Consider the following 26,146-nt stretch of genomic DNA (forward strand, 5'->3'; position numbering starts at 1 on the left):
TTTCTGCAAGTATTTGAAGTCCCGCCAAAGTCCAAATGGTGTTATTTAACACTGACTGGTTCCACGCTGGTTCCAGTGATTTGATGCACCTGCGAAATGAACTTGTTTTTGCGGGTTAGAAAAGGTCAATTTTCTCAAAAGCAGAAAATTGGATTGCAACCAAAATTGCTATATATCTTCCTTATAGTTATATCTACGAAAGTATAATGTGCGCTATGGCCGACAAGAAAGTCAAAAAAAAGTTACGGTCATTAATCGGTAGCATTGATTTTTTGTGCTCATTTTGTATGGGGCTGGAGCTGAGGTTATCGTACTTTTTCTCAAATATCTCAAAAACGAAAAGTTTTAAAATTATGAATTTTTGAGGGTATATTTATAAAACAATACTCTATAACTTGTTATAAGCCGATTTGGCCGACAACTCGTCAAAGCCGAGATATTTGCAAAAATGTTGCTACCCCAATTTTTCAATCACGATTTTAGTGCATAAATACTGCATGAAATTTGACGAACATGGATTTAATAGAAAGATAATTTAATTTTCTATTGTTTTGCATTCAAACTTTTTTAATTTTAGTTTAAATACCACGTAAAAAGACGAAAATAAAAAGTTTTTTTTAGCCGATATTTTTTTATCGATATGTGACGCTAAAGTTGCGGAGCTATCTTGACGCACATCGCACTTTTTGGGTAATTATCGATATTTTGATCGATATGACAACGAAAAAGAGCTCACCACTAAGAAAACAGCTGACATTAAAGTGCGCCAAGGTATGAAAATAGAAAAATTAAAATTTTATTTTGCTTTTTAAAGCAAATTTTGTATATTTTAGATGAGCCAAAAAACTCGAAAGCCGTCAATATCGTGGAGTGGCATCCACGAGGCTATGTTGTTCGAGTTATGGGAGGATATATGTAGTGCCTTTTTTGGCCAATCCACAAAGGCTCCACAAGGGTGCCAAACTCCTCCCTATTAATTCGAAAATTATCTTCAAAAAATGATTCGTTGTTTCCAGGAACATCGCGCTCCCAAAAACACCCATGCTGTTGCTAAAAAGTAAATGTATTTATGTAAATATTACATTGCTGCCAGCAAATCTACTTATGTACATAGCCCCAAACTGATGGCGATTTCTTTACTATTGGCAATGGCCTATACTCTATACTCCGCTAATTTTCCCTCCACTTCGTCAAAATCCTCATAAAAATCCTGCAATTTAATAAAATTTTCCATTTTAAAATGCGCGTGCTGTTTTTTGAATTGTTCGCCAACTCGTGTTTACATTTGAACAGCTGACATTTCAGAGCGGCCATATTGAGAATTTTACCGTTGCCCATATTTCTCGGTTCGTGCAGATGGAAACCCCGAAACGGGACTTTAAAAAACGTAGAAAAACTGAGTGAGGTGGAAAGAGGCTATAAGTGGTGTTGCTTTGCTTGTATCAGATGCCAGATGCCAATTTTCGATATTTCTGTATTTTGGATGTGCGTCAAGATAGCTCCGCAACTTTAGCGTCACATATCGATAAAAAAATATCGGCTAAGAAAATGCTTTCGCGGTAATAAAACGAATATTTTATAAGTTTTGTTCTTGGTCTCGAGAAAATGCTAAATTTGTCTAATAATAAATTAATTTATGTTATTAATATGTATTACTTCGACTTTTCGATTATGAATAATTGACGTCCGTCAAAACACACTTATTTGGATATCAGACTGCTGGACCAACATCAAAGATGTGCAGGATCACATTCAAAACATTTTTCGGCTGGTTTGTTAGCTGTTCGATTATGAATTTAATTTTAATTTAAGCGTTGGAATTCATTTTTAGACAAATATCAGTCTGTTAACTAAGGATGGGTCTTACTTGTCTCCTAAAGAGTCAATCAAAGTGCTGCAATCCGTCGAGTCTATTAAAACATTTACATTGAGCACAACTTGTAGCTCTGAAGAGGAATTGAGGGAAGCCTCCACAGTGTTTTACAATAAAAAAAAACGAAAGAATTATTCAAGAGATATGGATATTGAAATCTCCAGCTCAACTCCTAATAATCCAAAGCGAGCGAAGGGTACAAATAATACAGGACAACTCAATTTGCAGGCAGAAGAAACGCCTAAAACAGAGCATTCGTCTAGAAAGAAACGCTCCGAAAATAAGTCGAAGTCACAAACGACAGTGATTGATGATTGCGACGACGATGTAGAATTGGCAGAGAGCAGCAAGCAAACCACACTCAGTAGAAGTAATACAAGCCGTCAGAGCAATAGACAAAGCCCAAGAGAAAAATCGTGAGCAAAGCGCTGTCAAGTTCAAAGCTTCAATGTTGAATCCTCCTCCAATAATGTCGCAGATGTCGAAAAGGAGGAGGCTGAGAAGCAACAGACAGATGAAAAGCAATCAGAGCTAGAGATGGCCGCAGAGATCAGCAATGGTGGAGTACCTATAGCTATACCTCAAGTGGAATTTCGATGCGTACTAGAAAAAATGAGCCCTACTGTGCGCGTCTTTAAATTACCAATTGAAAGAGAAACTGTAAAGATACTGGAAAATATTGTAATTCCTGCACCTGAACGTAGCACAACACCCCATAAAAATAAAGATAGTATCATTGTGCCATTGGAAGCCCAAGCCGCAACCGCTAATGAAACCAAGGAAGCTGAAGTACCCGAAGTACCGAGGTCAAGGCCAAATGCGACTACTCAGCCGATTACTGATCTGGAACACTATGAGCAAAATCCATATGAAACATCCGCGATTGTACCTGAACAGAGTCTGTTCGAAACAGATTCCGAAGATGATATCATGGTGCTGGATGATACTACGATGGAAGCGTCAAACTCTTTTAAGATCATAAAAGATATGCTGGATAATACGGCGAAACTTCCATCATATTTAAGCTAACCGAGACAAAAGGAGCCTCACAACAGCCTAAGAAGACTAATTACATTGCAGGCACCTGCTCCTACATCAATCGTCGTACTAAAGCTATAACAATCACTGTAATTGGTAAGCGAGTGCAAAAGACTTAACCCTAATTAATCCGCAATTATTACAGCAAGTGACAGCGTTCCTAAAAAAATATATTGCGTAGTTACGTGAGCAATCTTGAGGATTCCACCGATGGAACACTTATTTTAAATGTCAATTTTCGCGACTTAATTGATTCCAAGGTAATGGTATCAACGGTGGATTGAGAAGATCTTCAACGTTTACATTTCCATGTTAATATATTCTGAAAAAATTATATAAACGATCAAATATATCTGAAGTCTTAGATGGAGTGCGTCTTAATTTGTTCTAACAGCTCGTCCGCCTCGTCGCTAGTCTTAACACGCAGCAATATAGACATAGCCTTGCTCTCCTCCGGCGTTGGCACGCACACCATCATGACATTGTTTTTGCCCATGCGCTGACATGGCAGACCTTTGCTCAGAATCAGATTGATTAGAATGTTGCCCAAATTGGTGTCAGCGCGAACCAGCATTTGAGTCTTATCGGATTCTTTAACGGGCTTCAAGTACAAGGTGCCCACACCACGATCCGAAAAGTCTTTGTCCTTCTTCACAAATACCTTGCATCGCTTCGAAAAGGTTGCATCATCCTCAACAACCTAATAAATATGAGAATGTAATTATCCATTTGATGATAAATTAAAAAAATCCAAAGAAGTTAATACCTTATTAAACTCCACTTTGGGTGGCGTATCTTCTTCATCCTCTGCATTGGCAGCTTCTGCGGCTTCGATGGCTGCTGCTGTTGGCGGTTTCACATTGCCAAATGAAAATGTAGTTGAAGGCGATGTAAACGAAAAACCACTGGATGCAGCGGACTCACTAGCTGGCTTGCCAAAGCCAGCAAACCCACCTATAGCGGGCTTATCATCACTGCTCTTCAAGCCAAAGCTGAAGCCATTTGTTTTGGGCGGCGATGTAGCTGGAGGAGCATCTGAAGTTGTACTCTCTTTGTTGCCGAAACTAAAAAAGCCCGGCTTGGACGACGAATCCGAATTGGTCGCGGTTGCAGACGACTTGAGGCCAAAACTAAATGTAGCTGAAGCTGGTGCGGTGCTAATTGCATCTGGTTTGGCGCTAAAACTAAAAGAGCTCGTCGATGCCGTGGAAGTGGTTGTAGTGCCGCCGCTGGTCACAGTGCAGCTGGGCTTTTTGGCCAAGGGTGCTATGGCAGGAGCGATTGTGGTGCTGGGTTTGCCAAACGAGAAGCTCGCAGTAGGAGTTGCACCCACAGATATTGATGTTAATGGAGTCGTTGTATTGCTAACGTTGTTATCCTGCTGCACTTCCTTTAAGAAAGTGTTGTAGCTGTCAAATACAGGTGTCAGAATGCAACACGGTGTTTTATCCAAATGCTCCTGCAGAAATTTCATCACGGCCATATTCAAACCGATCACATCGTCCCGATATTGATTGGATATAGGAGGTGCATTTCCAGAGGAAGATTTATCGGCGGGTACGCTGCTCTTAAACATGGACTTTCCCGGTTCACAAGCAGAAGCATTGCCAAAAATTGAAGACGATGCTGGAGCTGGCGGCAGATCTTTACTTGTTTCCGATTTTTTATTTGCTTCGAAGGCAAACATTTTGGTGGAGGGCGTCGTCCACTTTGCATCGGCCTTGTCAGTGCTGGGCGCACTTGGCTTTGCTGCGGCATCCTTACCCGCCAAATTACTAAGAAATGCAAATGGAGAGGAGCCGGCACTGGTAACTAAAGACGCCGCTGGCTTGCCGAAGCCTAAACAGCACACTTGTTATAAATACGTTGTATCTTAAGAATGCTGCCAAACATACCTGAAAAGCCGCTAAACACGCTGTTGCTTGCTTTGGGTGTTGCTTCGTCTCCATCCCCATCCAATCCACCGGCATCTACCTTGCGTCGTGTGGCCTTCTTGATAACGCGTGTTTTTAGCTCTTCTGGCGGCGCTGTTCGGAACGTTCCTCTTTCTTCGGGCTCATCTTCTTGATCCCAGTTGTCGTGGTTCAAGTTTGTTGTAGCTTGTCGTTTGCCAGCCATTTTTGTTGTCGATAAATTAAGTAAATTATAATTATTTTCTTGGCGACAACTTGTAACTCCTCAAGATTTCTACAGCAATAAATGAACGATTTCAAGTTAAAGATGTATAAAATTACGATAACAGTATCGAACCTATCGTCTGACAAGTACTACAGCTGTCATCGCATAGAGTCCCTTGATGCCGACAGTGCCTTGAAAAATAGGGGCGGGTTCTACTGAAATTTAGATATATTTTAATTATAATACTAATGCTGTGCTACTGATTTGGAATTGGAACATCGCAGTTTGATTTTTTATGCATTTAAATTTAATTGATCAATAACTATAATTTTACTTTATTTTCCAGACATTTAAGTGAACCTGAGCCGTAATTTACAAAACTCAGTTCATTTTCCCAAATGCATGCAGCCCTGCGACTTAAAACGTCAGTGCTGGCTGTACGACTTGTGTTGTGGCTGCACATTTTCAGTATTTTCCTGCAATTAGATTTTGGTAACACTGGTACATTGAACGCGACGACGCCAGCAGAGCAGCAAAAAATTGCAATATTAATAATAATTAAACGTAAACCCCGGTTCTTAGCTTCTTTTGATAAAAAATAATAGATAAAATCGGTAGTGAAACATACACAATTGTGGATAATTATTGTGTCAAGTGTGCTGGCAAGGTGTCGGAACTGTGTTGTGGGGTGTAAATATGCGCGGCGCATTTCTCTACTACTGTAACATTAATTGCGCTTCGACTGCGACTTTATTATTTGCTGCAAGATGAGGCGATCAGGTGGCGCGCCTAAAAAGTGTACTACTAACAATATAATATGTCTACCTAAAACCAAAGTGCAACGGCAGTGTGTGTGAAAAGTGTACAAAATAAAACAAAGAAACAAGTAAGAAAAAGTAGAGTGAAAATTAGATGCAGAAGGGAACAGAGTAAAGAGTAATAAAGGTACTCACTCCCATACACTAACACTCACACAGAAGTACGTGCCAGCACCAATACCATCAACCAAAAACGCACACACTCACGCACATACAAGAGGACACACACACATATATATACGCTAAACACGAAGGCATCGGTAATCGTAATCGACTGTTGTTGTTATCCTGTTCATTCTTGTCGCGCTACGTCGTGTGATCCTTTGTTGTTGTTCACAGCGGCAGCAGCTGTGCCGTCTGCTGCTTTAAGCTGAAAACAGCACATACGAATACAATCGTTCGTGTCCGGGTCGTGTTACTTGCTTACTACTGACAGCCTTGCCTTGCAATCGGTCGTCGTTATTGTTGTTTTTTTTATTTATTTGTTGTTGCCTGGGCGTCCTTGAAGTTCGTTCAGCTGCCCAGTCAGGCAGTCAGTGTTTGCGCTGTTTTGTTTTGTGCGTGCAAAAAAGTGTGCCCAGCAGCAGAAAGTAACACAGTGAGAATAGCAAAATGCCGCCAGCATTAATTGGCATTTCGGAGTTTGTGGAGGAGACGCGGGATGATTACAATTCCCCCACCACCTCCACATTTGCATCCCGCATGCCGGATTGCCGTCAAACGATTAGCATACTGGAAGAGGTAAGCATTAACAACACACACTTCCTCTCCACCTCTCTCTTTTGCACTCCTTGTCGTCGCTCAAGTGTAACGAAAGTTCAAGGTAGCTAATCAATGATCCAACGCTCCAAATTGCATACATTGTATATACATAGACTCACGTATATACTGCATTAAAAACGCCCCCACGACTGGAAGAAATTTGTTTGTTATGTATTTCTGCCGTGGCTATGCAAAATCAAATTGAATTGGCGTTGCGCCAAATGAGCCCCACAATAAACGATTTGCCTGGCCACTCTCGCTCTTTCCACATATTCCCATCTCTCTCATACAAATTTGCAATTGTTCTACGATGACGTCGTCGTCGTCATCATCGCATTCTCTGTCGCTATTGGCGTCCGCGTCGCTGTCAGCGGCGGCAAGTGCAGGTGGTTTCTGATTCTCCATCAAAAATAATAAATAAATAATAAATAATGCATATTCCAAGTATTCGTAAATCCATGCAATGCAGCTGCCGCTTTTTATACACTTTCCCCTTTTTCCTATGCGTCGTGGGGCGAAGATTTATATTTATTTTTAGATATTGCAGCTGCTGTGTCTCCCCATAAAAAAAAGAAACAAACAAAACATATTGCTATGCGTTTGCTGCTAACGAAACTGATAAGGACAAGTGCGGGCGGAAGTATAACACTTTTATTTTTACATTGCGATCAGAGCTTATCAATCAAGTCACCACAAAGTACGACCACACCCACCCATATGATTACGCATTTGCATGTGTGCAAGCGACAACTTTAGATATATCGGGATCGGAAATCTGAAATCTGTGCGCTCCAATTCTTTTGACTGACGTCGCGCGAGGCCCATTGCAGCGCTAAAATTAGCAGTTTTGGGCCGCAAACGCACCGTGAGCTTCGTACTCTATGCCAGTCAATTTAATTATCTTTAAGATAAACTCAAAGCTTACAAAGTAGGCAAACTTTAATGAAATCTTTTATTGTAATCGAAAACTATTAAACAAACATTTTATATTGTTTTGTTAATTTGCAATTAAATTGTTTTTGCACCAGTGTGCAGTAAATTGGCTCTAATCTTTTTTAACTCGACGATATGGGGAGATGTCACGTCATCGTCATCATCAGCGCGCCCAGATTTCTGTTTGTTCCTGGCGAATGTTTGTGCCGCCAAATGAAATGTTTAATATTTAATTTCACTGATGGATTTTCAAACTGGCAAATCAATAACTGAACTAAACTGAACTCAGACCCAAAACGGCAGACACACCTTTCATTTTTATTGTTTTTGCTTTGGCACAACCGTAAACAGTTCGAGCCCAAAATAGAATATTTATATACTATTAGATACATGTAGTATATAGTAGGTAGTTTGTGTCTGTCTGGAATAAATATTAAATCTATAGACACATACAGTAAGCGTATTATTTACAGAGCGGCTTTATTCATATAAACATAAATATAATGCCGTTCTCGGCAAAAAAAAAAGTAACTTGACCAGAGGGTTGACCGTTTTGGCCAATTTCGTCTTTTGTTATCAACTCGCCGATGAACGGAATAACGAAGAATGAAATGAAATGAGAAGAAATAATAAGCAAGAATAAAAATATATGTATGAAAAAAAAAAAACTTGGTCGCTAGAAAGAGAAACGAAAACCAGTTGTTGTGTTGGCTTGACCAACTTTATTTGTTATTTGTTATTGTTCTAAGCGATTCGAGTGCCAAATATTTGACATCTACGTTTTTGCCACAAATGTTTATGCACATGACTAATCTTTATTAGCACGTTTTCCCCGAACATCTTTGCTCGCTGTTCTTATCGCTCTACCCACACTTTGCCATCGAGCTGATATTATTCCACAGAATGCCGAGTATCAAATTGCAATCGTAAATTGTTTAAGGTATATTTAACAATTACGTGTACATATGCAATTGCTTATCTAATCATTGATTTTGTTGGAAAACCAGGAAATGTTAGACAAGGCTTGAATTTACAGTTATTTATAGTTTAATTGGAAAACATTTGTAGATCTATTACTCTTTACAATATTACCCAAAACTGTATTCGCAAGCATTGAAGCAAGTTTGCTCGACCGTGCAACACCTGGTTTCCATTTTTGGAGTGTACTATAATGTTGAATGTGACTGCTTTTCCAGTCCTTACTTTAAATTCGTGGAAAGTATTTATTTATCTCTTAACTAGATCTGATATAAATAAATATGATAATGATGATAAACGAATATACATTTATAAAAAAGATATAGGCTATGCTTCTCTATAAATGTTATATTTTTACCACAAAGTCATAATACTCTTCTTTAATTCCCATAGACAGTATTAAGAAACCTACGTAGATCTATTGCTCTTTTGAATAATTCCCAATTTTCGTTACACTTGCAGCGCAGATACAGACACTGATTGCCTCCACTCAAGATCAAGTCTAATTCATTGAAATAAATTAATATTAATTGAGAAGTCAATAGGTTAAACAAGTTATAAAAGTGCATGAGAAATGTGCTTTTGTTAGTTTTTAAGCAAAAACTTTCTTATATAATTTATAATTTTGTGCCTGAGTCTATCTAATGGATTTATTTATAGTTGACCATTAATCTAATCTATGGAATTCTTTTTGCAGCGCCTCGAGTTTGATCGCGAGGGTCTGACGAAGCTAAAGAAGGCCGTCAAAGCCATACACAACTCGGGCAATTGTAAGTGATGAATAATTTGAGATATGTGTTTTATGAGATATGGATATTAATTTCCTTTTTATGTGCAGCGCATGTGGACAATGAAATGTTTATGATGCGCGCCCTGGAGCGCTTGGGCGGCAAGGTCATTGACCAGGATGAGCCTGACATTGGCGCCGCCTTTCTCAAGTTCTCTGTGGTCACCAAAGAGCTCAGTGCACTGATGAAAACACTGGTCAGTATATTTTTATAGTGAATGACCCTGAATTTATCAACAAGTTTGTTCCACATTTCCATAGATGCAAAACATCAACAATATTGTCATGTTTCCGGTTGACTCGATGCTGAAGAGCGAACTGCGCGGCGTCAAAGGCGATATGAAGCGTCCATTTGATAAGGCGGCCAAAGACTACGAGGCCAAGTTTATCAAAATTGAAAAGGAGAAAAAAGCCCAGGCTAAGGAAGCGGGCATGGTGCGCACTGAGATTGATGCCGCTGTGGTGGCGGATGAAATGGAAAAGGAGCGTCGCCTTTATCAGCTGCAGACCTGCGAATATCTGCTCAAATATAAAGAGATTAAAACAAAAACTGGCATTGAGCTGCTGCAGCATTTCATCGAGTATTATCACGCGCTTAACAAGTGAGTTGCATACCAATTAATTGCGTGTACACTTTTATATAAACAAACAACAAAATCACTTGACTGGCATTGCAGTTACTTCAAAGATGGCTTGCAAACGATTGAACACTTTGGCACGTACATTGGGGATTTGAGCGACAAACTGCATGTGATCAAGCAGAAACAGGACGAGGATCGACGCAGCCTGTTGGACTTGCGAACATTGTTACGCAGCACACCCGACTTTGAGCGTGTCGATAATGTGCCAGCATCGTCGGAGAATCGTAGCGGTGGAGCGGGCGCCGGTTACTCGCTGCATCAGCTGCAGGGTGACAAGCATCATGGTGTCACTCGTCAGGGCCATTTGTTGAAAAAGAGCGAGGGCAAAGTGCGACGTGTGTGGCAAAAGCGTCGCTGTCGCGTCACCAGCGATGGTTTCTTGGACATTTTCCATGCGGATGAGTCGAAGCCGCCGACGCGCGTCAATCTGCTCACCTGCCAGATTAAGCCGGTGCCGGATGACAAGCGTGGTTTTGATCTAATCAGCTGTAAGTATAATAACCATAACATGTATGTGGTTATTTTACAAGGACTAATTCATTGATTTTCGTACTTGTCTAGACAATCGCCCATATCATTTTCAAGCGGAGGACGAGTCAGATCAAAAAGCCTGGATGGCTGTGCTGGTCAACTGTAAGGAGAAGGCTCTGACCAAGGCTTTCCAGCATGCCAATCCACAGATGAGTCCCAGTCTCGTGGAGCTGCAAAAGACCGTCATACGCTATGTGCAACTGTTGCCCGGCAACGACAGATGCTGCGATTGCGGGTCGCGAAACGATGTTACTTGGATCAGCTTAAACTTTGGGATCTTGGTGTGCATACAGTGCTCAGGAGTGCATCGTGATCTGGGAGTGCATCATTCACGCATACAGAGTCTCACGTTGGACAATCTGACCACAGCGAATCTGTTAATTGCACGTGCCATGGGCAACAGCACTCTGAATGACATTATGGAGGCTAAGTTGGGCCGAGGCAAGCTCAGTCATGAGAGCAGCATGTAAGTTTGAATCTAAGACACCAAATACTGAATTCTCTAACTTATTCTTTACGATTTTATAGGGAGGAACGCTACGATTTCATACGCGCCAAGTATGTGGCCAAGCGCTATGTGATGCGCACTTGTGCGGACGACAATGATCTGCGCTGCGATCTGGAGCAGGCCATAGTTAATGCGGACATGAGTCAACTGCTACAGGTGTGGGCAGAGGGTGCAGATCTTACCTGTTGTCTGCCCAGCTCAGATGCGGGCGAAACTGCCCTTCATTTGGCTGTACTGCGCGAGGCGGGCTCCACGTTGCACATTGTTGATTTCCTCATACAGAATATGCCGCCCAAAGGCTTGAATAAAGCCACCAATCCGCCCGGACTGCTTGATGTCACCGGCAAAAATACGCCATTACATCTCTGTGCTCTGCACGATCGGCGCGAGTGCATGAAGCTATTGCTGCGCTCCGGCGCCGATTATGAGCTCAGAAATTCACAGAACAAAACAGCGCTGGACATTGCCAAAGAGATGGGTCACAACAGCTGCAAGGAGCTGGTAAGCAAACCCGCAATATTGCAAAGCAGACGGCTAAGAACTAATACATCTTACTATATTGCAGATTGAATGTGCCATAAAGCGTGAGAAGAGCGCCTTCGATCACATCAACACGGACTGGAATTTGCCAAACGAGGATGGTTCCACGGACTTTAGTGACGATGAAACCGTTATCGATGAGCGCGTAAGTTTTACACTAATCTGAAGAGGATATAGATCTTTAATTACTTTACAATTTGTTTACAGAAGTCTCGTTCACGTCCGCCCAGCTTTGCTGGCGGTGATTCACCGGTGTTGCGTTCACGCTCCTCCACCTGCGACTCCATACAGTCCAGTTCTAGTCCAATTGCCAATTGTCCGAGTCGTCAGTTTACGATGCCCGGATATACACAATCTGCGGGCACCTCGCCCAAACAGCACACGAATGTTGGCCAGTATCTGGGCAGTGGCAACAATTTGGGTGTGAACAGCAGCAGCGGCAACGGCGGTGGAGGCTCTAGTCCCAGCTCGGCATGCAGTCAAAATGTGCGTGCTGCACGCAATAGCCTGAACATGCAGAGTGAACTGGCCCACGTGACGGGCGCTAGAAAATCCACGTCCACGGCTAACATGAACTCTTTAAAGAAGCGCACAGCACCTGCTCCACCGCCAGGTACTTTAGGCGGCGCGCCTTCAAGCATATTCTATGGCACACTGCCGCATCCGCCCAGGCATTCGCAGAACATGGATGCGAATGACATACGCGCCATCAATCATAAGAATCAATCCATGGACGTAGCCTACGGCACGTTGCCGCATATGCGCAGTGTGGAGAGCTCGCCACGCATTACAGGCGGCAGTGGAGCAGGCGGCGGGGGGGAAAGAGGAGGCGGTGTTGCTGGCAATGGCAGCAACAGCAATTTGATGCCGGCCATGACTTCATTCGGACACAAGCGTTCACCAAGCGGCGAGTCCTTGAATCGTAATATTCATTTGGCGGGTGCCAAGCTGGTACTGCCCCCTACTGGAGAGCTGCCTACGCTGAAGCATGTGGACAAATCGGCGCTAATGAGACCCAAGATACCACCACCAGGTCCGCCTGCAGGTAAGCCAAGCCTCAAATCAACAAGATTAGTTGACTATAATAATTTCTTTTTTTATATTTTCTGCAGAGCGGGAGATACCAAATGGACAGTCTAATGAGAGCATCAGTTCCATGGACGAAGGACCTATTGCACCGCCACGCAAGGTAAGTGATGGTCCCACATTAGATCCAAACGGGGACAGCATAGAAGCACTTGCTTTTATATTTCAATGTGTCTCCTGTGTATATCTCCTGTAATTCACAAATTTCAGCGCAAGCAACATAACTTGTTGAGATTAGAGCATTCCAGCGAGGAAACGGTAAATGGCAAAGACACAAAACAGTCAAAACAAATAAAAACAGTTTTGCCGATCTTGTTGTTGTTACGTTCATTACTCTTTTTTGATCTTCCACTAAACGTGTGACGTTTGCATTATTCTCAAGAGCTCTTCTAACTTCATGCGCGCCTATCTAAAAACTTGACAAATTTTTGTGTGATCTTCTGTGTTTCTTAATATTTGTTTGCACTAACTCAAAACAGCAAATATAATTCTGTAATATCAGTTTAACTAATTACTGTTTACTATCGTTTGTTAGCTTATCAATCAATCCGCCAATTTTACGGACTATGAGTCTTGGCATACGGATATGGACTCTTCTGGCGGCGGTTTGGATCACTCAGCCGAGTCGAATGTATCGTCCAGCGATAACGACAGACTCAACTCATCGCCGGATAACCAGGGGAAAAATGCCAGTGGCGTTGGATCTGGTGGCAAATTGCACTACGTAAGTAATAAAGTCTTGACCTACTCACATTAAAAAATGTACTTGATTGTTGTTGCTAATTATCGTTTTAGAATGGACAACGGCGTTGCCGTGCTTTGTATGATTGCGTGGCGGACAACGATGATGAGCTTGAATTTAAGGAGGGTGAAATACTGATTGTGTTAAATGAGCGCACAGACGACGAGAATTGGATGGAGGGTATTATTGAGGGTCATCCAGCGAGGCGTGGCATGTTCCCCGTTAGTTTTGTACATATGCTGCCCGACTAAGTGGTAACTCTGTGTCCCAATTGTATGAATGTTTGTGTGGGATATTATTTATTACAATTTTTCTATCATAATCCTATTATATATATTTATTTGCTTTACTCGGTTGTAAGCACACATACACACAGGAGCTATACAAGTGTCTCAAATGGGGAAACGTAATTATTTACAACTCTTATTAAAAGTACCCAATATGTAAACCACAGACGTATTTACTATGTATTTTTTTAAATTAAATACTGTACTCGTTTTTAAAGCATATACTATAAGTAGGAGCCGCTTTGAATTGCTTTTAACAAACTGAATATGTCCTGCAAATGTGTTATAGGCTATTTAAGTTGCTAGCTATAACTACCATCATATTATTATTAACTATATAGAACTTTTAATTGCTAGCCAAAAAAAACATCACGCGGTCCTCAAAAAAGTTACTCTCCGATGCTGTAAAAATCAATTGAATCGAGAAAATAATGTATTGATATATGCACTAGGTTGAATGCAAATCGATATCGATGAAATTATGTATTGATTATGCTTAACAATACGCTGCCATATACAAATACATATATAGTATGTATGTACTAACAATAACAAAATAAAAAGCCGACGTGGTCTGGCTTCTTACTTTACATTGAACACTCGTACACAAATTATGTAATCTTGTTGATGGATTGAAATGAAAGTTTATAAAACAACGTTAATAAAAAACAAATAGTTTACTCAAATTAAAACTTAACTCAATTGCAAACACATAAATCGTAAATAAACCCTATAATGCTATTACAAGAAAAATACATATAATAATGCTCTAAAACATAATCTAAGTAAACCTTTCAACCCCTGTACCTAGAAGTTGTTACCAATTAAGCACACATATATTATATATATACATAAATATGTATCTAATTCCAAAGCGCAGTCGAGAAAGAAAATCATAAGAAATCTGGAATGTTTCAACTTTGTTGTATACCATTACATCATCATTATTGTATATGTATGTAAACTGTAGATACAATTTTTTTTAATGTACACAACACCACCCTTTACATTTTGTATACACATTTCAGTATTTATTTTAGCAAAAACCTTAATATTATATTATAAAACAACATATTTGATATTATACTTAAGACAAATAAAAGAAAAACTCAACGCTTATTAAATATTATATGTATATTTTTTGTCTTGTCCGACCAAAGTTTAATTTGTAGCTGAAGGAGGCGATGGAAGGCTACTAAACAAAATCTGATCATTTTTTTTTTACTGAGGCGGCTATTTTCATAGAAAATTTAAAAACTTTTTGACGTCAAAGATCATTTGGGAATTTATCCTAAAATGATTTGATCATGATCAATTTGGAAGTAATTAAATATATAACTAGTTTTGTACAAGTTAATTTCGAATTTTAAATGCAACGGAAACAGTGTTGAAAATTGTATGAATCGAACTCATCATACAAAAACACGCGTGCAATATGTTGTACGACTAAATGATTAGCCTATCGATAGGGCAACTATCGAGCAATATGACATAGGACACAGTGGTGGATAGTCGATATATTAAGCGATTACTGTCATTAGTTTTCAATGCATAAATTGACTACTACCGTGCAAATAATAAATATTTAACGCGTGTTTGATTGATGCCATTTAAATAATCAGCTGCTACATTAGTGTAGGCAGACAACCAATAACTTCGACGTTTATTAAGCAAAGTGCCTTTTGCTGTGTGTGCTGTTCAGGTTTATTGCTGATGCGACACCGAGAAGTGTGCAGAAGTAGCAAAAGGTATTTGTAACTTATCGATATCGTCGGTTTTTTGTTTGGGCAAAAATTGCATTGTAAAAATTAATCCGCAACGAAGCATAGACATTGATGGTGGCAAACAATATAAATCTACAGACTGAAAGCGTGCAGCAGCCACAATCAGTGTGCACAATCAAAAACCATCAGTTAATTGCCGTCGCAGAGCCAAAACGCCGTGAGCACCAGAAGCTCCAGCGTATTGGGACACCAAACTACACACAAAAACTCATTCACAAGCAATGAGTGCTGCAAAGAAATACAAGCCTATGGATACGAGCGAACTGCACGACACCGAAAATATTGCCAACTGTCTTAAGAAGAGTGACAGTGCAACAACAAATCCGGGACGTAGTGCGTTCGCTGCCCAAAATATGAATTCATCATCTGCAGCAGCAGCGGCGGCAGCGTCCACAACAAATGGCGAACGGTTGCCAAATTTTTCCAAACTGGGTGCACATCATGGCAACGATATACGTGCGGCATCAACTACCTCAAATCTGCTGAATCGCATGGGCGCCATACATAACACCAAGCCGGGCGATGTCAAAAAGATTGTGATTAAGAATTTCAAGGGTAAGCTTGAATCATATGCGATAAACGATAACGATAACATTGATTACAACATTTACATATAGCTAAACCCACACTGCCCGATAATTATTCGGAGGACACTTATATTAAACTGGAGGAGGCCGTTATTGCCATCCAACTGTCCAAGCCCATCAAATATTCCCTGGAGGAGCTCTATCAGGCCGTTGTAAATATGTGCAGCCATAAAATGGATGCACAACTGTATGCCAAACTTAAAGAACTGACGGAATTACACGTCAAACGCAATATCAAGCTGAAGGAGCTAACTGGCGGCAGTATGGACAAATTGGTAAGCCACATATTGTTAATTAGTGCAGCTCATATGTTAAATCTTGTATTTGAATTGCAGATTTTATTGGAGAAAATCAACAACTGGTGGCTATCGTTTTGCCAACAAATGATCATGATACGCAGCATATTTCTATACATGGATCGCACCTATGTGCTACAAAATTCGTCCATTCACTCGATATGGGATATGGGGCTGGACCTCTTTCGTATACACTTTGCCCAGAATAACGTGGTGCAGAAGCGCACCGTTGACGGACTGCTTACGTTAATTGAGAAGGAGCGCCAGGGTTCGACTGTTGATCGTGGACTGTTGAAGAGTTTGGTTCGCATGCTCTGTGATTTGCAAATCTACAGCAGTGCATTTGAGGAAAAGTTTCTGGATGCAACTAATCAACTGTACAAGGCGGAGAGTCAACGCAAGATGCAGGAGTTGGAGGTGCCCGAGTACTTACAGCACGTGAGCAAACGTTTGGTCGAGGAGAACGAGCGGCTGCTGCATTATCTCGACTCCAGCACAAAGTAACTATATAATTTATTATTAATCTGATTATATAAATAAATCCATCAATTATCTTTGTTACAGACATCCTTTGATATACAATGTGGAAAAAGAGCTGCTTGCCGAACATCTAACGACAATTCTGCAAAAGGGCCTGGATGCATTACTAGAGGACAACAGACTGAATGATCTAACTCTCTTATACGGCCTGCTAAGTCGCGTCAAAAACGGCACATCCGAGCTCTGCGGCAACTTTAATGGTTACATAAAGGTAAGGTCAATATGCACAAGTCTCATGTGTATAAGAAATGTGTTATGATAAACATAAAGTCTATATAGACTATGTATCTAGGTCTTTACAATACCTAAATTTAATTCTTTTAACACTTCTTGTATTTCCTCAGAAAAAAGGCCGCACTATTGTCATTGATCCCGAGAAGGACAAGAGCATGGTGCAGGATCTGCTGGACTTTAAGGACAAAATGGATGTCATTGTACGCAATTGCTTTGAGCACAACGAGAAATTCACGAATTCGTTACGCGAGGCCTTCGAATTCTTCATCAATCAGCGCGCCAACAAACCGGCTGAGCTCATAGGTGCGTGCTCTTGTCATTGTAATATATTAATAGATCAACTTATTCATATATCTGCACATGTATTTAACAGCTAAGTATGTTGACATGAAACTGCGTTCTGGCAACAAGGGAACCACAGACGAGGAACTGGAAAAGACATTGGATAAGATCATGGTGCTCTTTCGTTTCATTCACGGCAAGGACGTATTTGAGGCATTCTACAAAAAGGTAAAGCACATGGTATTCACACAGAATATACAAATCATCGAATTTTATTTTATTAGGATCTTGCCAAACGTTTGTTGGTTGGCAAGTCGGCTTCAGTGGACTCCGAGAAAAGCATGTTGTCGAAGCTGAAACAGGAATGCGGCGGCGGCTTTACATCTAAGCTCGAGGGCATGTTTAAAGACATGGAATTGAGTCGGGATATTAATTTGGCGTTCCGTGGTCACACGCTTAGCAACGATCGCGATGTAACCAATTTGGATTTGACTGTCAGTATATTGACCATGGGCTATTGGCCAACATATCCGCCCACTGAAGTCACAATGCCACCGCAATTCATCAACCCCCAGCAGATATTCAACAAGTTCTATTTAGAAAAACACAGCGGGCGAAAGCTGCAGTGGCAGCCAACGCTGGGCAATTGTGTATTACGTGCTCAATTCGATGCGGTAAGAGAAACAATTATTAATCCTAATCCATACGAGAGTTTTAATCAATTTCTTCGTCATACAGGGTTCCAAAGAGCTAATGGTATCGCTATTTCAAGCGCTGGTGCTGCTATTATTCAATGATAAGCCCACGCTCAGCTACGAGGAAATATTGGCAGCCACCAGTATTGAGGATGGCGAGCTGCGGCGCACTCTTCAATCGCTGGCTTGTGGACGGGCGCGTGTCATTTCCAAAACACCCAAGGGTCGTGACATTGAGGATGGCGACCAGTTTGATTTCCACAACGAGTTCACAAATAAATTATTCCGCATCAAAATCAATCAAATTCAAATGAAAGAAACGGTAAGAAACTTGTCATTTATGAATTCAAATACAATTAAAACAAAATGTTTTGCTTTAAGAATGAGGAGCAAAAGGCAACTGAGGAGCGTGTCTTTCAGGATCGTCAGTATCAGATTGATGCGGCCATTGTACGCATTATGAAAATGCGTAAAACACTAAGCCACAATTTGCTCATCACCGAATTGTTCAATCAGCTAACGTTTCCAGTCAAGGTAGTACCCAAATCTATAAGGATTGTCACTATTTTACAACTTATTTCATTTTGCTTGCAGCCTGCTGATCTGAAAAAGCGCATCGAGTCGCTGATTGATCGTGATTACATGGAGCGGGATAAGGATAATCAAAACCAATATAACTATGTGGCATAAGTTTACCTTTGAATTACCATTTATTTTGGCCAACATTTCACACTGAAAACAATTGAAGTTTTTTGTTTGTTCTTTATATCAACCCACACTATACATTAATTGCTATACAAAAAACAAGTCCAACGGCAAGTGTATTGATCAATTACATATTGTAGTTGTAGTTGTTGAAGCGATTCATGTCTTTGTAAGCTACTTGTATCATCTAATAAATTAGACGATTCATTTACAATTCGCTAATACGTTGAAGAGCAATTTTTTTGTCGGATACATTTCTGCTGTTTTTACTTATTTTTTATGATGACCAAAACGTTCAGAAACAGTAAAATAATAGCGGTTTTGTTTATGGGGTTTTTATTTGTTTTTTTAATCGATGATAGATAACTTCTCCTTCGAATAACAATAGAAGAAACATATGCAGGCTAATATTAATAGAATACTTTAATAAATAATAACCTAGTACTCGTAACTTTGATGCATCTGTATGTAAAACGGATTTGCATAAAACTAAATCGTTTTTATTTATGATTTTTTCGATAAATAAACTGAAATTATTGTATACATACTTAAAACGCACACACTGTGATTGATTTTTTTTTTTGTTTTTTAACTAATACTCATTAAATTTAGTTGCAAGCTGGAGTGTGACGACAGTTAGTTATACGCTTATATAAAGAATATGTGGTAAAAGAATTAATATTTACAATTAATATTACACATAAGTTTCATTAATAGGAGGTAAATCAGGGACAAATACATATCGATATATTATATACAAAAAGGTATTACAAATTAAAAAGGCGCAGCGCGTGTCTCACATTTAAACTGAACTCAGACGCAAAAATCGAGACTAATATTGGTATCACAATTTTCCCATTTGCAAACAAAGCACATATTGCAAACATTTTAACACTTGGAAAGTTCTCAGCGGCTTCTACACAAAAAAGTCTTATACAAAAATAGTATATAAATGTTAATTGTTCAACTCTTTGATTGCTTATAGAGAGTTCAATTTAGCCGAATGGCGTCATTGTAGTTATTCCACGCCTTACGCCTCCACACTGTTGACGCTGTATTGGGAGCTGTCGTAATCGGATACATTATCCGCACCATAATTACCGAATCCGGCCACCGAGGGTCGAGTGTTGTTGGTTTCCGTACGCACTTTGAGTACGTCCGGAATGTAGGCAGGTGCTGGGCCAGCGATTTCCACAATACTTGGTCGTCGAGTCGCCGCACAGCGTTTGATAGGCGACATGAAGATGAACAACGTCACCGTAATGGCCAAAGTGATGATTAGTAATAAGAATCGTGCCATGCCATCGCCATCGCCACGAAAATAACATATCATCGCCATAATCAGTACTAATATGAGCACCGAAAACTTGGTCATTGTGACAGCAGTCGAGTGAATTTTGCCTCCCTTGCGTGATATCATATTCGAAGGTCCATAGGCAAAGTACAAATTATGGCGATCCACCATGTGCTTCAGGCAAATGTAAATCATGGCAAACGGCATGATCAGCGGACAAAATACACTGTACACAATCGATATGGTAAACACAAGTGTTGTCCAAGCATAGTGTATGCCAAAGGGAAACTCGATCAAGATAGACTTTCGAATGTACGGTGTTTCAGCCTTTGAATTGGCTTTCAGCAATGCCCAAATGTAGACAATCAGCTCGGGGAAACGCAGCAGCTCCAATGAGGTACCAATAAATGCAGCTGTTATGATGTAATTCACATAGAAAGAGCCGCGATCCGGCAGGAAAATGCATTGCCAGCGTCCAGTTTCGTTTGTCAATCCCCACTCGAGCAGCGCCTGTGCCGAGGTCAATCCAAGTGATGGCAAAATTAAAATCATCAGTAGCAAGTAGCTAAAGCATTTTGTCATGATGGAATAGTTTTGCTTGGAGCGCGTGTAGTGCCCCATCCATTTGTCCGATATGGAGACTATAACGGGCATCAAAGCGGACAATGTCCACAGCATCAATGTGGGCAAGAATTCTGATACCAATGGCGAGATTTTCGTTTCCGTGTCCTTCAGCCAAGGGCGACTGTTTAGCAAATTGACAACCATCGCCGGTGTGGTCAAGAAAAAGAGCACAATGAAGAGCACCACATTGACGCACACGAATTTCAGATACCAATGACTCTTATTTACATTCAAGTTTTCCCAGAAGATGTCATCTGGTGATGGGGCAAACATAATGTTCCATTGCCTGTACGTGCCGGGTGTAAAGTGGGTGACAATATTTTGGGCTTCCTGGACGGTGGAGACGGTAAGGAAGGCAATGTCCAGTGGTTCGTTCATGGTCGAGGCACGCAAACGTGCCACATCCCCAGATAATTTACGCTCCTCACGCTGGTAATATTCATAGGCATTCTCTTTCTTGCACGAACACATCTCTGGCTTGGCCATCAGTGAGTCCCGATCCCGATGTTGTTCACAATAGATTCTCGCCTCGTGAGCGCGCTCATACTCCGCGTTGCGCACAAACAGACGCGAAATATTGTAGGCTATGCTGACTGTTTCGATGGTCACATCCGGAAACAATTCCTGCATATAATTCCGTATCACGGTCTTGTTGCGATCACTGCAAGCAAAATAAGCATTAGTATTTGTATTTTTTTCTATAGACCTATTCCACTGTTACACTTTGTCTATAAGCAAGTGCTGATTATGTATAGATGAAAAAAGCTCTAACAGCAATCTATAGCTAATGATAACGCCGTTTTAATTGCCAATAAAATTGTATAAATAATATTTCTATATGGGAAAATATGTATGAACTAGTGGAATCCGGTCATTGCGAATAATTAAAGTGCGACTAACCTGTTGGAGATATTGGATATCATAATAGTGCGCGTGGCGGCCTTCTTGAACGCATTACGTCCCGAGGAACGCCGCATTATGAGCACCACTAACGGTATATACAATATGGTGATGATCGTGTGTACCCAAAGCCACGGCGACTGCGGTTCCAGGTTGGCCATTGTGGTACGTCCAAAGGCGTTAACATCGTAAAAGTCATTCGAGGGTCCATTAAGAAAATTAATGGGCAAAATGATGGCCAATGAGATGATGGTGACTATTGCCATCACAGCCATCAAATGCTGTTGGAAAGACAAATAGTGCACCGCATCGGGACCAGAATGCAGAAGAATTGTTTCTTTGCGCAGCTTAAACGTGACGCGTATCCAACTAAACAGACCCGGATCGGTGTCAATGGGTGACAACGGGGTTGATTCCGCTCCAGGCGAGTGATGCGAGTCTACACTGGGTCGTGGTGTGGGATTTTGTGAAGATGTGCCCGGTTGTGGTTCCACAACGCTCGCTGCACGCGAATAAAATATTTCCGTCCAACGCTTCTTGTTGCCATTGCTGTTGACCAAGGCCAAGCGATAATCGCTCGCTCGATGCCGCAGAGTGGTAAACAAAAGCAACAGCAGTACCCAGAAAATTGTGTTAAGTATCAAGGTCTCGGGTATACCATTGTAGGCGCTCGTGAAGATTGTCGTTCGATTGCCCGTTACCAAGCAATAGGAATTGTTCTGGATTCCAGTATCGAATACCGTAATATCCATCATTTTGGAAGCTTTTCACCTGCTCACAATGACAGCGACAGCTGGACGTGAATCACTGTAATGCAAAAAAAAAAAAAAAAAGAAAAAGGCATAAAACTTTATGACAAACAGTAACTTTGCTCGCTTCGAACTAAAGCCGAAACGTGTGATACTCGTCTATGTACACAACACAAACTGATAAAAATATAATACAGGAAAAAACCTGTAGGTTGGAAACTCTGTGTGGAATGAAATTCACAGTTCTGCATTAGTTCATAGAGTATGTATTGATTATATGCGACAAATCGAATGGAAATATGTTAAGAAATATATTCCGAATTAACTAATTCCAAACGAATTAACTAATTAAAATAAATTTCCTTATGCTGCGAGCTCCGTTGTGCACTGTTCAAGCCCTATTGAGATTCAACCTATCGCCGACTATTTTTTAAATTAAACTAATTTGTTATCGATTAGAAACTGTCAATAAGTCTTGAACCATTTAATCGATTAAAAAGAATTTAATTATTCCGAATTTAGAAAACAACACTATTCCTATTGAATTTAAAATTAATAATTATATAAATTCACAAGTTTTGTAGATTGAATTTAACCGATATTCACTGTATAGTATGTGTTCAAACTCTTTAATCAGCGAGTAGTATTCGTCTGCAATTAGTGACATACTGAATGACTTTCTCGCGGGTGCTGATAAGTTTTCTGTGCGGTTTCTTTGATTAGAATGAATACTTGCAGCAGCTCAAATCAATTTCATTTAAACCGCAATTTCTCTACGACTAGACACAGATTTATCTTAATAGGTCAAAAAAGCACAGCCAAGCAAAGTCTATTGTGGTGTGAAAAATAATCAGAGTACAAAAACGCCCGCAAATGTCACAACTAACACACAGAAAGACATCCACATATGTATATAAGCTACACTGATTTGTCTAAGCAGCGAGAGAGGAAAGTAGTCGCAATCACTTACACATATTTACATATGCACACACTTCACTACCCTGTATTCTACGCCATTTGCTCAAGATTAGTAGAACAGCACTTATACCATTGTAGAGCATCACTTTAGAGCTGCGATCTAATTACAGTAATGATTTAATGCTGCCCATATTCGACACGCAATATGCATGCCCGTATTATATGACTGCAATTTTAACTTTCTTTTGTAGTTGGCAAAAAAAAACCCTCTTGATAGTCGCAAATAGCACGCTCACAAGACTTTGTTAATACCACTTGACAAACATTATCAAAGGGGCCACGGGTAAAATAAGATAATTGGTTTTTTCTTCTTCTTCTGTTGAAACGTTCAATGAATTTTGACTATGGTGTTGTAAGGGGGGACTGGGGTGGGTTTAGTAGACAAAGTAACGCGTCACTGCCACCTTTCCATTCCCATTCGTATTTTTGTTTCACGCCAATGAATCACCACGCACATAATGCAATTTTCCACTCACAAACAAATAATTGTAAAAATAGTACACACACTTAGCTACTTTTACATTTGCAGATTTCGCAATGTCATACTGTTTAAATAATCTCTTTGGTAGTCAAGTAGATAGTTTAATTGAACGTTTGTTTATACTTTTCAAATGTTTCTCGACATTGAACTTCTTTAAAAATATCTGCCACGTATACATTACGATTAGCGTACCTTGCAAGCTATATTTTGATTTTATTGTGTAGATTGCTATTGTTATTTATTGCACTTTTAAATTCATCTGTTTTCTTTTTACACTCTTTGTCCGAACAATAAACATCGATGGCACAATCGATGCATCGATGTTTCTAAAATTGCTTAAAACATCGATTTATTACGGCAAACATCGATGTTTCTTGCAGCCAATTATTATAGACATTCAATTATAATTGAATAATTATTATTTTTAGACAAATTCAGACTTTATGTTTCTTGAAAAAAGAGCTTTCTTAAAGCTGTTTTACTTAACACCTGTGTCAAGGTGTGCCCGCAAACAATAATACTAAAATACTTAAATCCCAAGAGAATTCGAATGATAAAAACTGTAGCACAGTAGCCCCAAAAATGGGGAGCAATGAGATTTTCGACGTAATCTTTCCTAACAAAAGTAAAAAGTTGCTTTAAAAAATTACTATTTGTTCACGTAAGTCGTTGTGATATTTTTCCTTTCCGTTAATCAGAAATCCGTTAAAAATGGCGTGCTCGAAAAATACCAGTCTCACAGCTGTGACGTAGTTATTGCTTCAACAAAACACACGGCACAAAATGCACAAGAATATCGATATGTTCTCGATTATCGAATATAAATATTTATCGTAGATGTCGCATCTTTCGCAAGAGGCAAAACAAGCGCCGTGCAAATTGTGTTTTCAAACTTTGAAAAAGCTACCAGATATTTGTTTAGTTTTTCTCTTGAACTCAATCCAAGTAGTTTTTTTATACACATTTATACAACTGCAGGAAACTAGTTTGACCTTCTTTCACCGCCACAAAAGCGCAAAATTAATATCGAAAGAAAACAAACGCAACTATGCCAAGCCAAGCTGTTAATGCCAATCTTAGTTTTAATATTAAATTGCTGTCAGGCAAGAACGTGGTACTCGTTGAATGTCCCGGCTTCGAGAGTGAACTCTTTTTGCCGCAGATCATCAAAGGCCGCATCAATTTCCAAAATATCATACCAACACATCGCTGCTGCAATGCAGCCGCTGCCAATGTGCAAACTGATCAACTAATATTACCCGGCTTTAAGTTGGGGGGTCTTAAAATCGTTGCTGCTTCTCAACCAGCTAAAACGCCACAGAAGCACAGCTATGCCGAGATGCAAGTGAGCAATCTATCCGGACCATTGGCCCGAAGCACACCCTCGAATGGACGCCCTGGCAAGGAAAACATACTGATAACAAAGACACCGGAGCGAGCACGTTTCAAGCCCAGCAAAGAAGTTGTTCCCCAGGAATTGCCTGGAGAGGCGCTCGAGAAATCTCTCCCACAACTCATCGATATACCGACGTTGAACGTTAGCGATACTATGATGCACAGCAGCCCATTACGTTTCTCTCCTAACTCAACCTTGACGCTGTCTGGCAAATCAATGGATTCCTGTCTCTCCAAAGCGCCACCAATGAAAACCTACTCTCGCCCAAAGCCGAATGCTTCAGCGCAGACAAAGCCACCAATTTCTTGGTCTCCGTTGCAAAAGAAGAAAAAGACGTCGAAGGTATCCTCAACAAAGCCGCTGAGTCCCGCCATGAAACTTGAGGTGCGTCATCGCAAGTTGATTGTGGACAACAAAAAGTCCATCTCATCAAATGTGTCACAAAAACCTGTAGCCAAGCCAATTACGAAGACGGCGATCCGACGCTTGCAGGTGACAGGCAAAACGCGGGTCCAATTCGAGGCGCTAAAGGAGACGGCTTATGATCGACTGACGTTACCAGGACGGGGTCACGTTTCGGATGCGCTATCTAAGCAATTTAAGGACGCTTGTTTGGACAAGTACATGGAAACGTTGCCGACCTATGCGGCGTTAGCGAAGACAGCTCCTTTGCAGATGGATCGCCAAGTGAAGACATTAATGGCCAAGGAGAAGCGCTTGGAGAAGCAACTGACGAAATCTCAGCTAGTTAGAATAACGAAATCTTAAATTACAAACTGATAAAACAAACATTGTAAGCGAATTCTTGAGATATGAAATAGTATCTATTGTCAAATACAGACAGTTTTGATGGACAATCGTGTTTCTTCATTATATTTGCAATATTGTGGACAATTATTCAAATACGATTTTAGAGGAATGGCCAACAGGCAGCGTAAATAAAAGGTTTATAAATTAGA

General features: G+C 40.4%; 6 protein-coding genes across 8 annotated transcripts; 4 read left to right on the forward strand and 2 right to left on the reverse strand.

The window, feature by feature from the left end:
- Positions 1-2,299: 2,299 nt before the first annotated feature.
- LOC132788660 (uncharacterized) lies at positions 2,300-3,534 on the forward strand. The gene is made up of 2 exons (XM_060796171.1): positions 2,300-3,007; positions 3,057-3,534. Exon 1 carries the CDS (start codon positions 2,411-2,413, stop codon positions 2,900-2,902), a length of 492 nt encoding a protein of 163 aa, XP_060652154.1. The 5' UTR covers positions 2,300-2,410; the 3' UTR covers positions 2,903-3,007; positions 3,057-3,534.
- On the reverse strand, positions 2,888-5,130 carry LOC132788659 (nuclear pore complex protein Nup50). The gene is made up of 3 exons (XM_060796169.1): positions 4,807-5,130; positions 3,678-4,750; positions 2,888-3,611 (listed from the first exon to the last, which is right to left on the reverse strand). The coding sequence occupies exons 1-3, from the start codon at positions 5,027-5,029 to the stop codon at positions 3,273-3,275; spliced, it is 1,635 nt and encodes a 544-aa protein (XP_060652152.1). The 5' UTR covers positions 5,030-5,130; the 3' UTR covers positions 2,888-3,272.
- Positions 5,131-5,528: 398 nt separating this feature from the next.
- On the forward strand, positions 5,529-14,746 carry LOC132788657 (arfGAP with SH3 domain, ANK repeat and PH domain-containing protein). Of its 3 annotated transcripts, none has more exons than XM_060796166.1 (13): positions 5,529-6,588; positions 9,218-9,290; positions 9,359-9,504; positions 9,569-9,909; positions 9,985-10,436; positions 10,510-10,945; positions 11,008-11,488; positions 11,553-11,672; positions 11,735-12,572; positions 12,640-12,716; positions 12,824-12,871; positions 13,149-13,337; positions 13,409-14,746. In XM_060796166.1, exons 1-13 carry the CDS (start codon positions 6,460-6,462, stop codon positions 13,604-13,606), a joined length of 3,528 nt encoding a protein of 1,175 aa, XP_060652149.1. In that variant the 5' UTR covers positions 5,529-6,459; the 3' UTR covers positions 13,607-14,746. The 3 variants fall into 3 exon arrangements, with proteins under 3 accessions (XP_060652149.1, XP_060652150.1, XP_060652151.1); XM_060796167.1 differs by having other exon boundaries at positions 11,738-12,572; XM_060796168.1 differs by lacking the exon at positions 12,824-12,871 and having other exon boundaries at positions 13,409-14,744.
- A 427-nt stretch (positions 14,747-15,173) lies between these two features.
- LOC132793273 (cullin-4A) lies at positions 15,174-18,987 on the forward strand. The gene is made up of 10 exons (XM_060803037.1): positions 15,174-15,981; positions 16,044-16,288; positions 16,349-16,809; positions 16,874-17,060; positions 17,194-17,386; positions 17,457-17,593; positions 17,650-18,039; positions 18,104-18,382; positions 18,442-18,594; positions 18,655-18,987. The coding sequence occupies exons 1-10, from the start codon at positions 15,648-15,650 to the stop codon at positions 18,748-18,750; spliced, it is 2,475 nt and encodes an 824-aa protein (XP_060659020.1). The 5' UTR covers positions 15,174-15,647; the 3' UTR covers positions 18,751-18,987.
- Positions 18,988-19,095: 108 nt separating this feature from the next.
- On the reverse strand, positions 19,096-24,210 carry LOC132793274 (calcium permeable stress-gated cation channel 1). The gene is made up of 3 exons (XM_060803039.1): positions 23,984-24,210; positions 21,584-22,390; positions 19,096-21,344 (listed from the first exon to the last, which is right to left on the reverse strand). The coding sequence occupies exons 2-3, from the start codon at positions 22,336-22,338 to the stop codon at positions 19,796-19,798; spliced, it is 2,304 nt and encodes a 767-aa protein (XP_060659022.1). The 5' UTR covers positions 22,339-22,390; positions 23,984-24,210; the 3' UTR covers positions 19,096-19,795.
- Positions 24,211-24,640: 430 nt separating this feature from the next.
- LOC132793279 (uncharacterized) lies at positions 24,641-26,146 on the forward strand. Its single transcript, XM_060803047.1, has one exon. The coding sequence runs from the start codon at positions 24,840-24,842 to the stop codon at positions 25,953-25,955; it is 1,116 nt and encodes a 371-aa protein (XP_060659030.1). The 5' UTR covers positions 24,641-24,839; the 3' UTR covers positions 25,956-26,146.

Source organism: Drosophila nasuta, chromosome 3 (genome assembly GCF_023558535.2).
Source record: "Drosophila nasuta strain 15112-1781.00 chromosome 3, ASM2355853v1, whole genome shotgun sequence".
In the NCBI taxonomy this organism is placed as follows: Eukaryota; Metazoa; Arthropoda; class Insecta; order Diptera; family Drosophilidae; genus Drosophila; species Drosophila nasuta.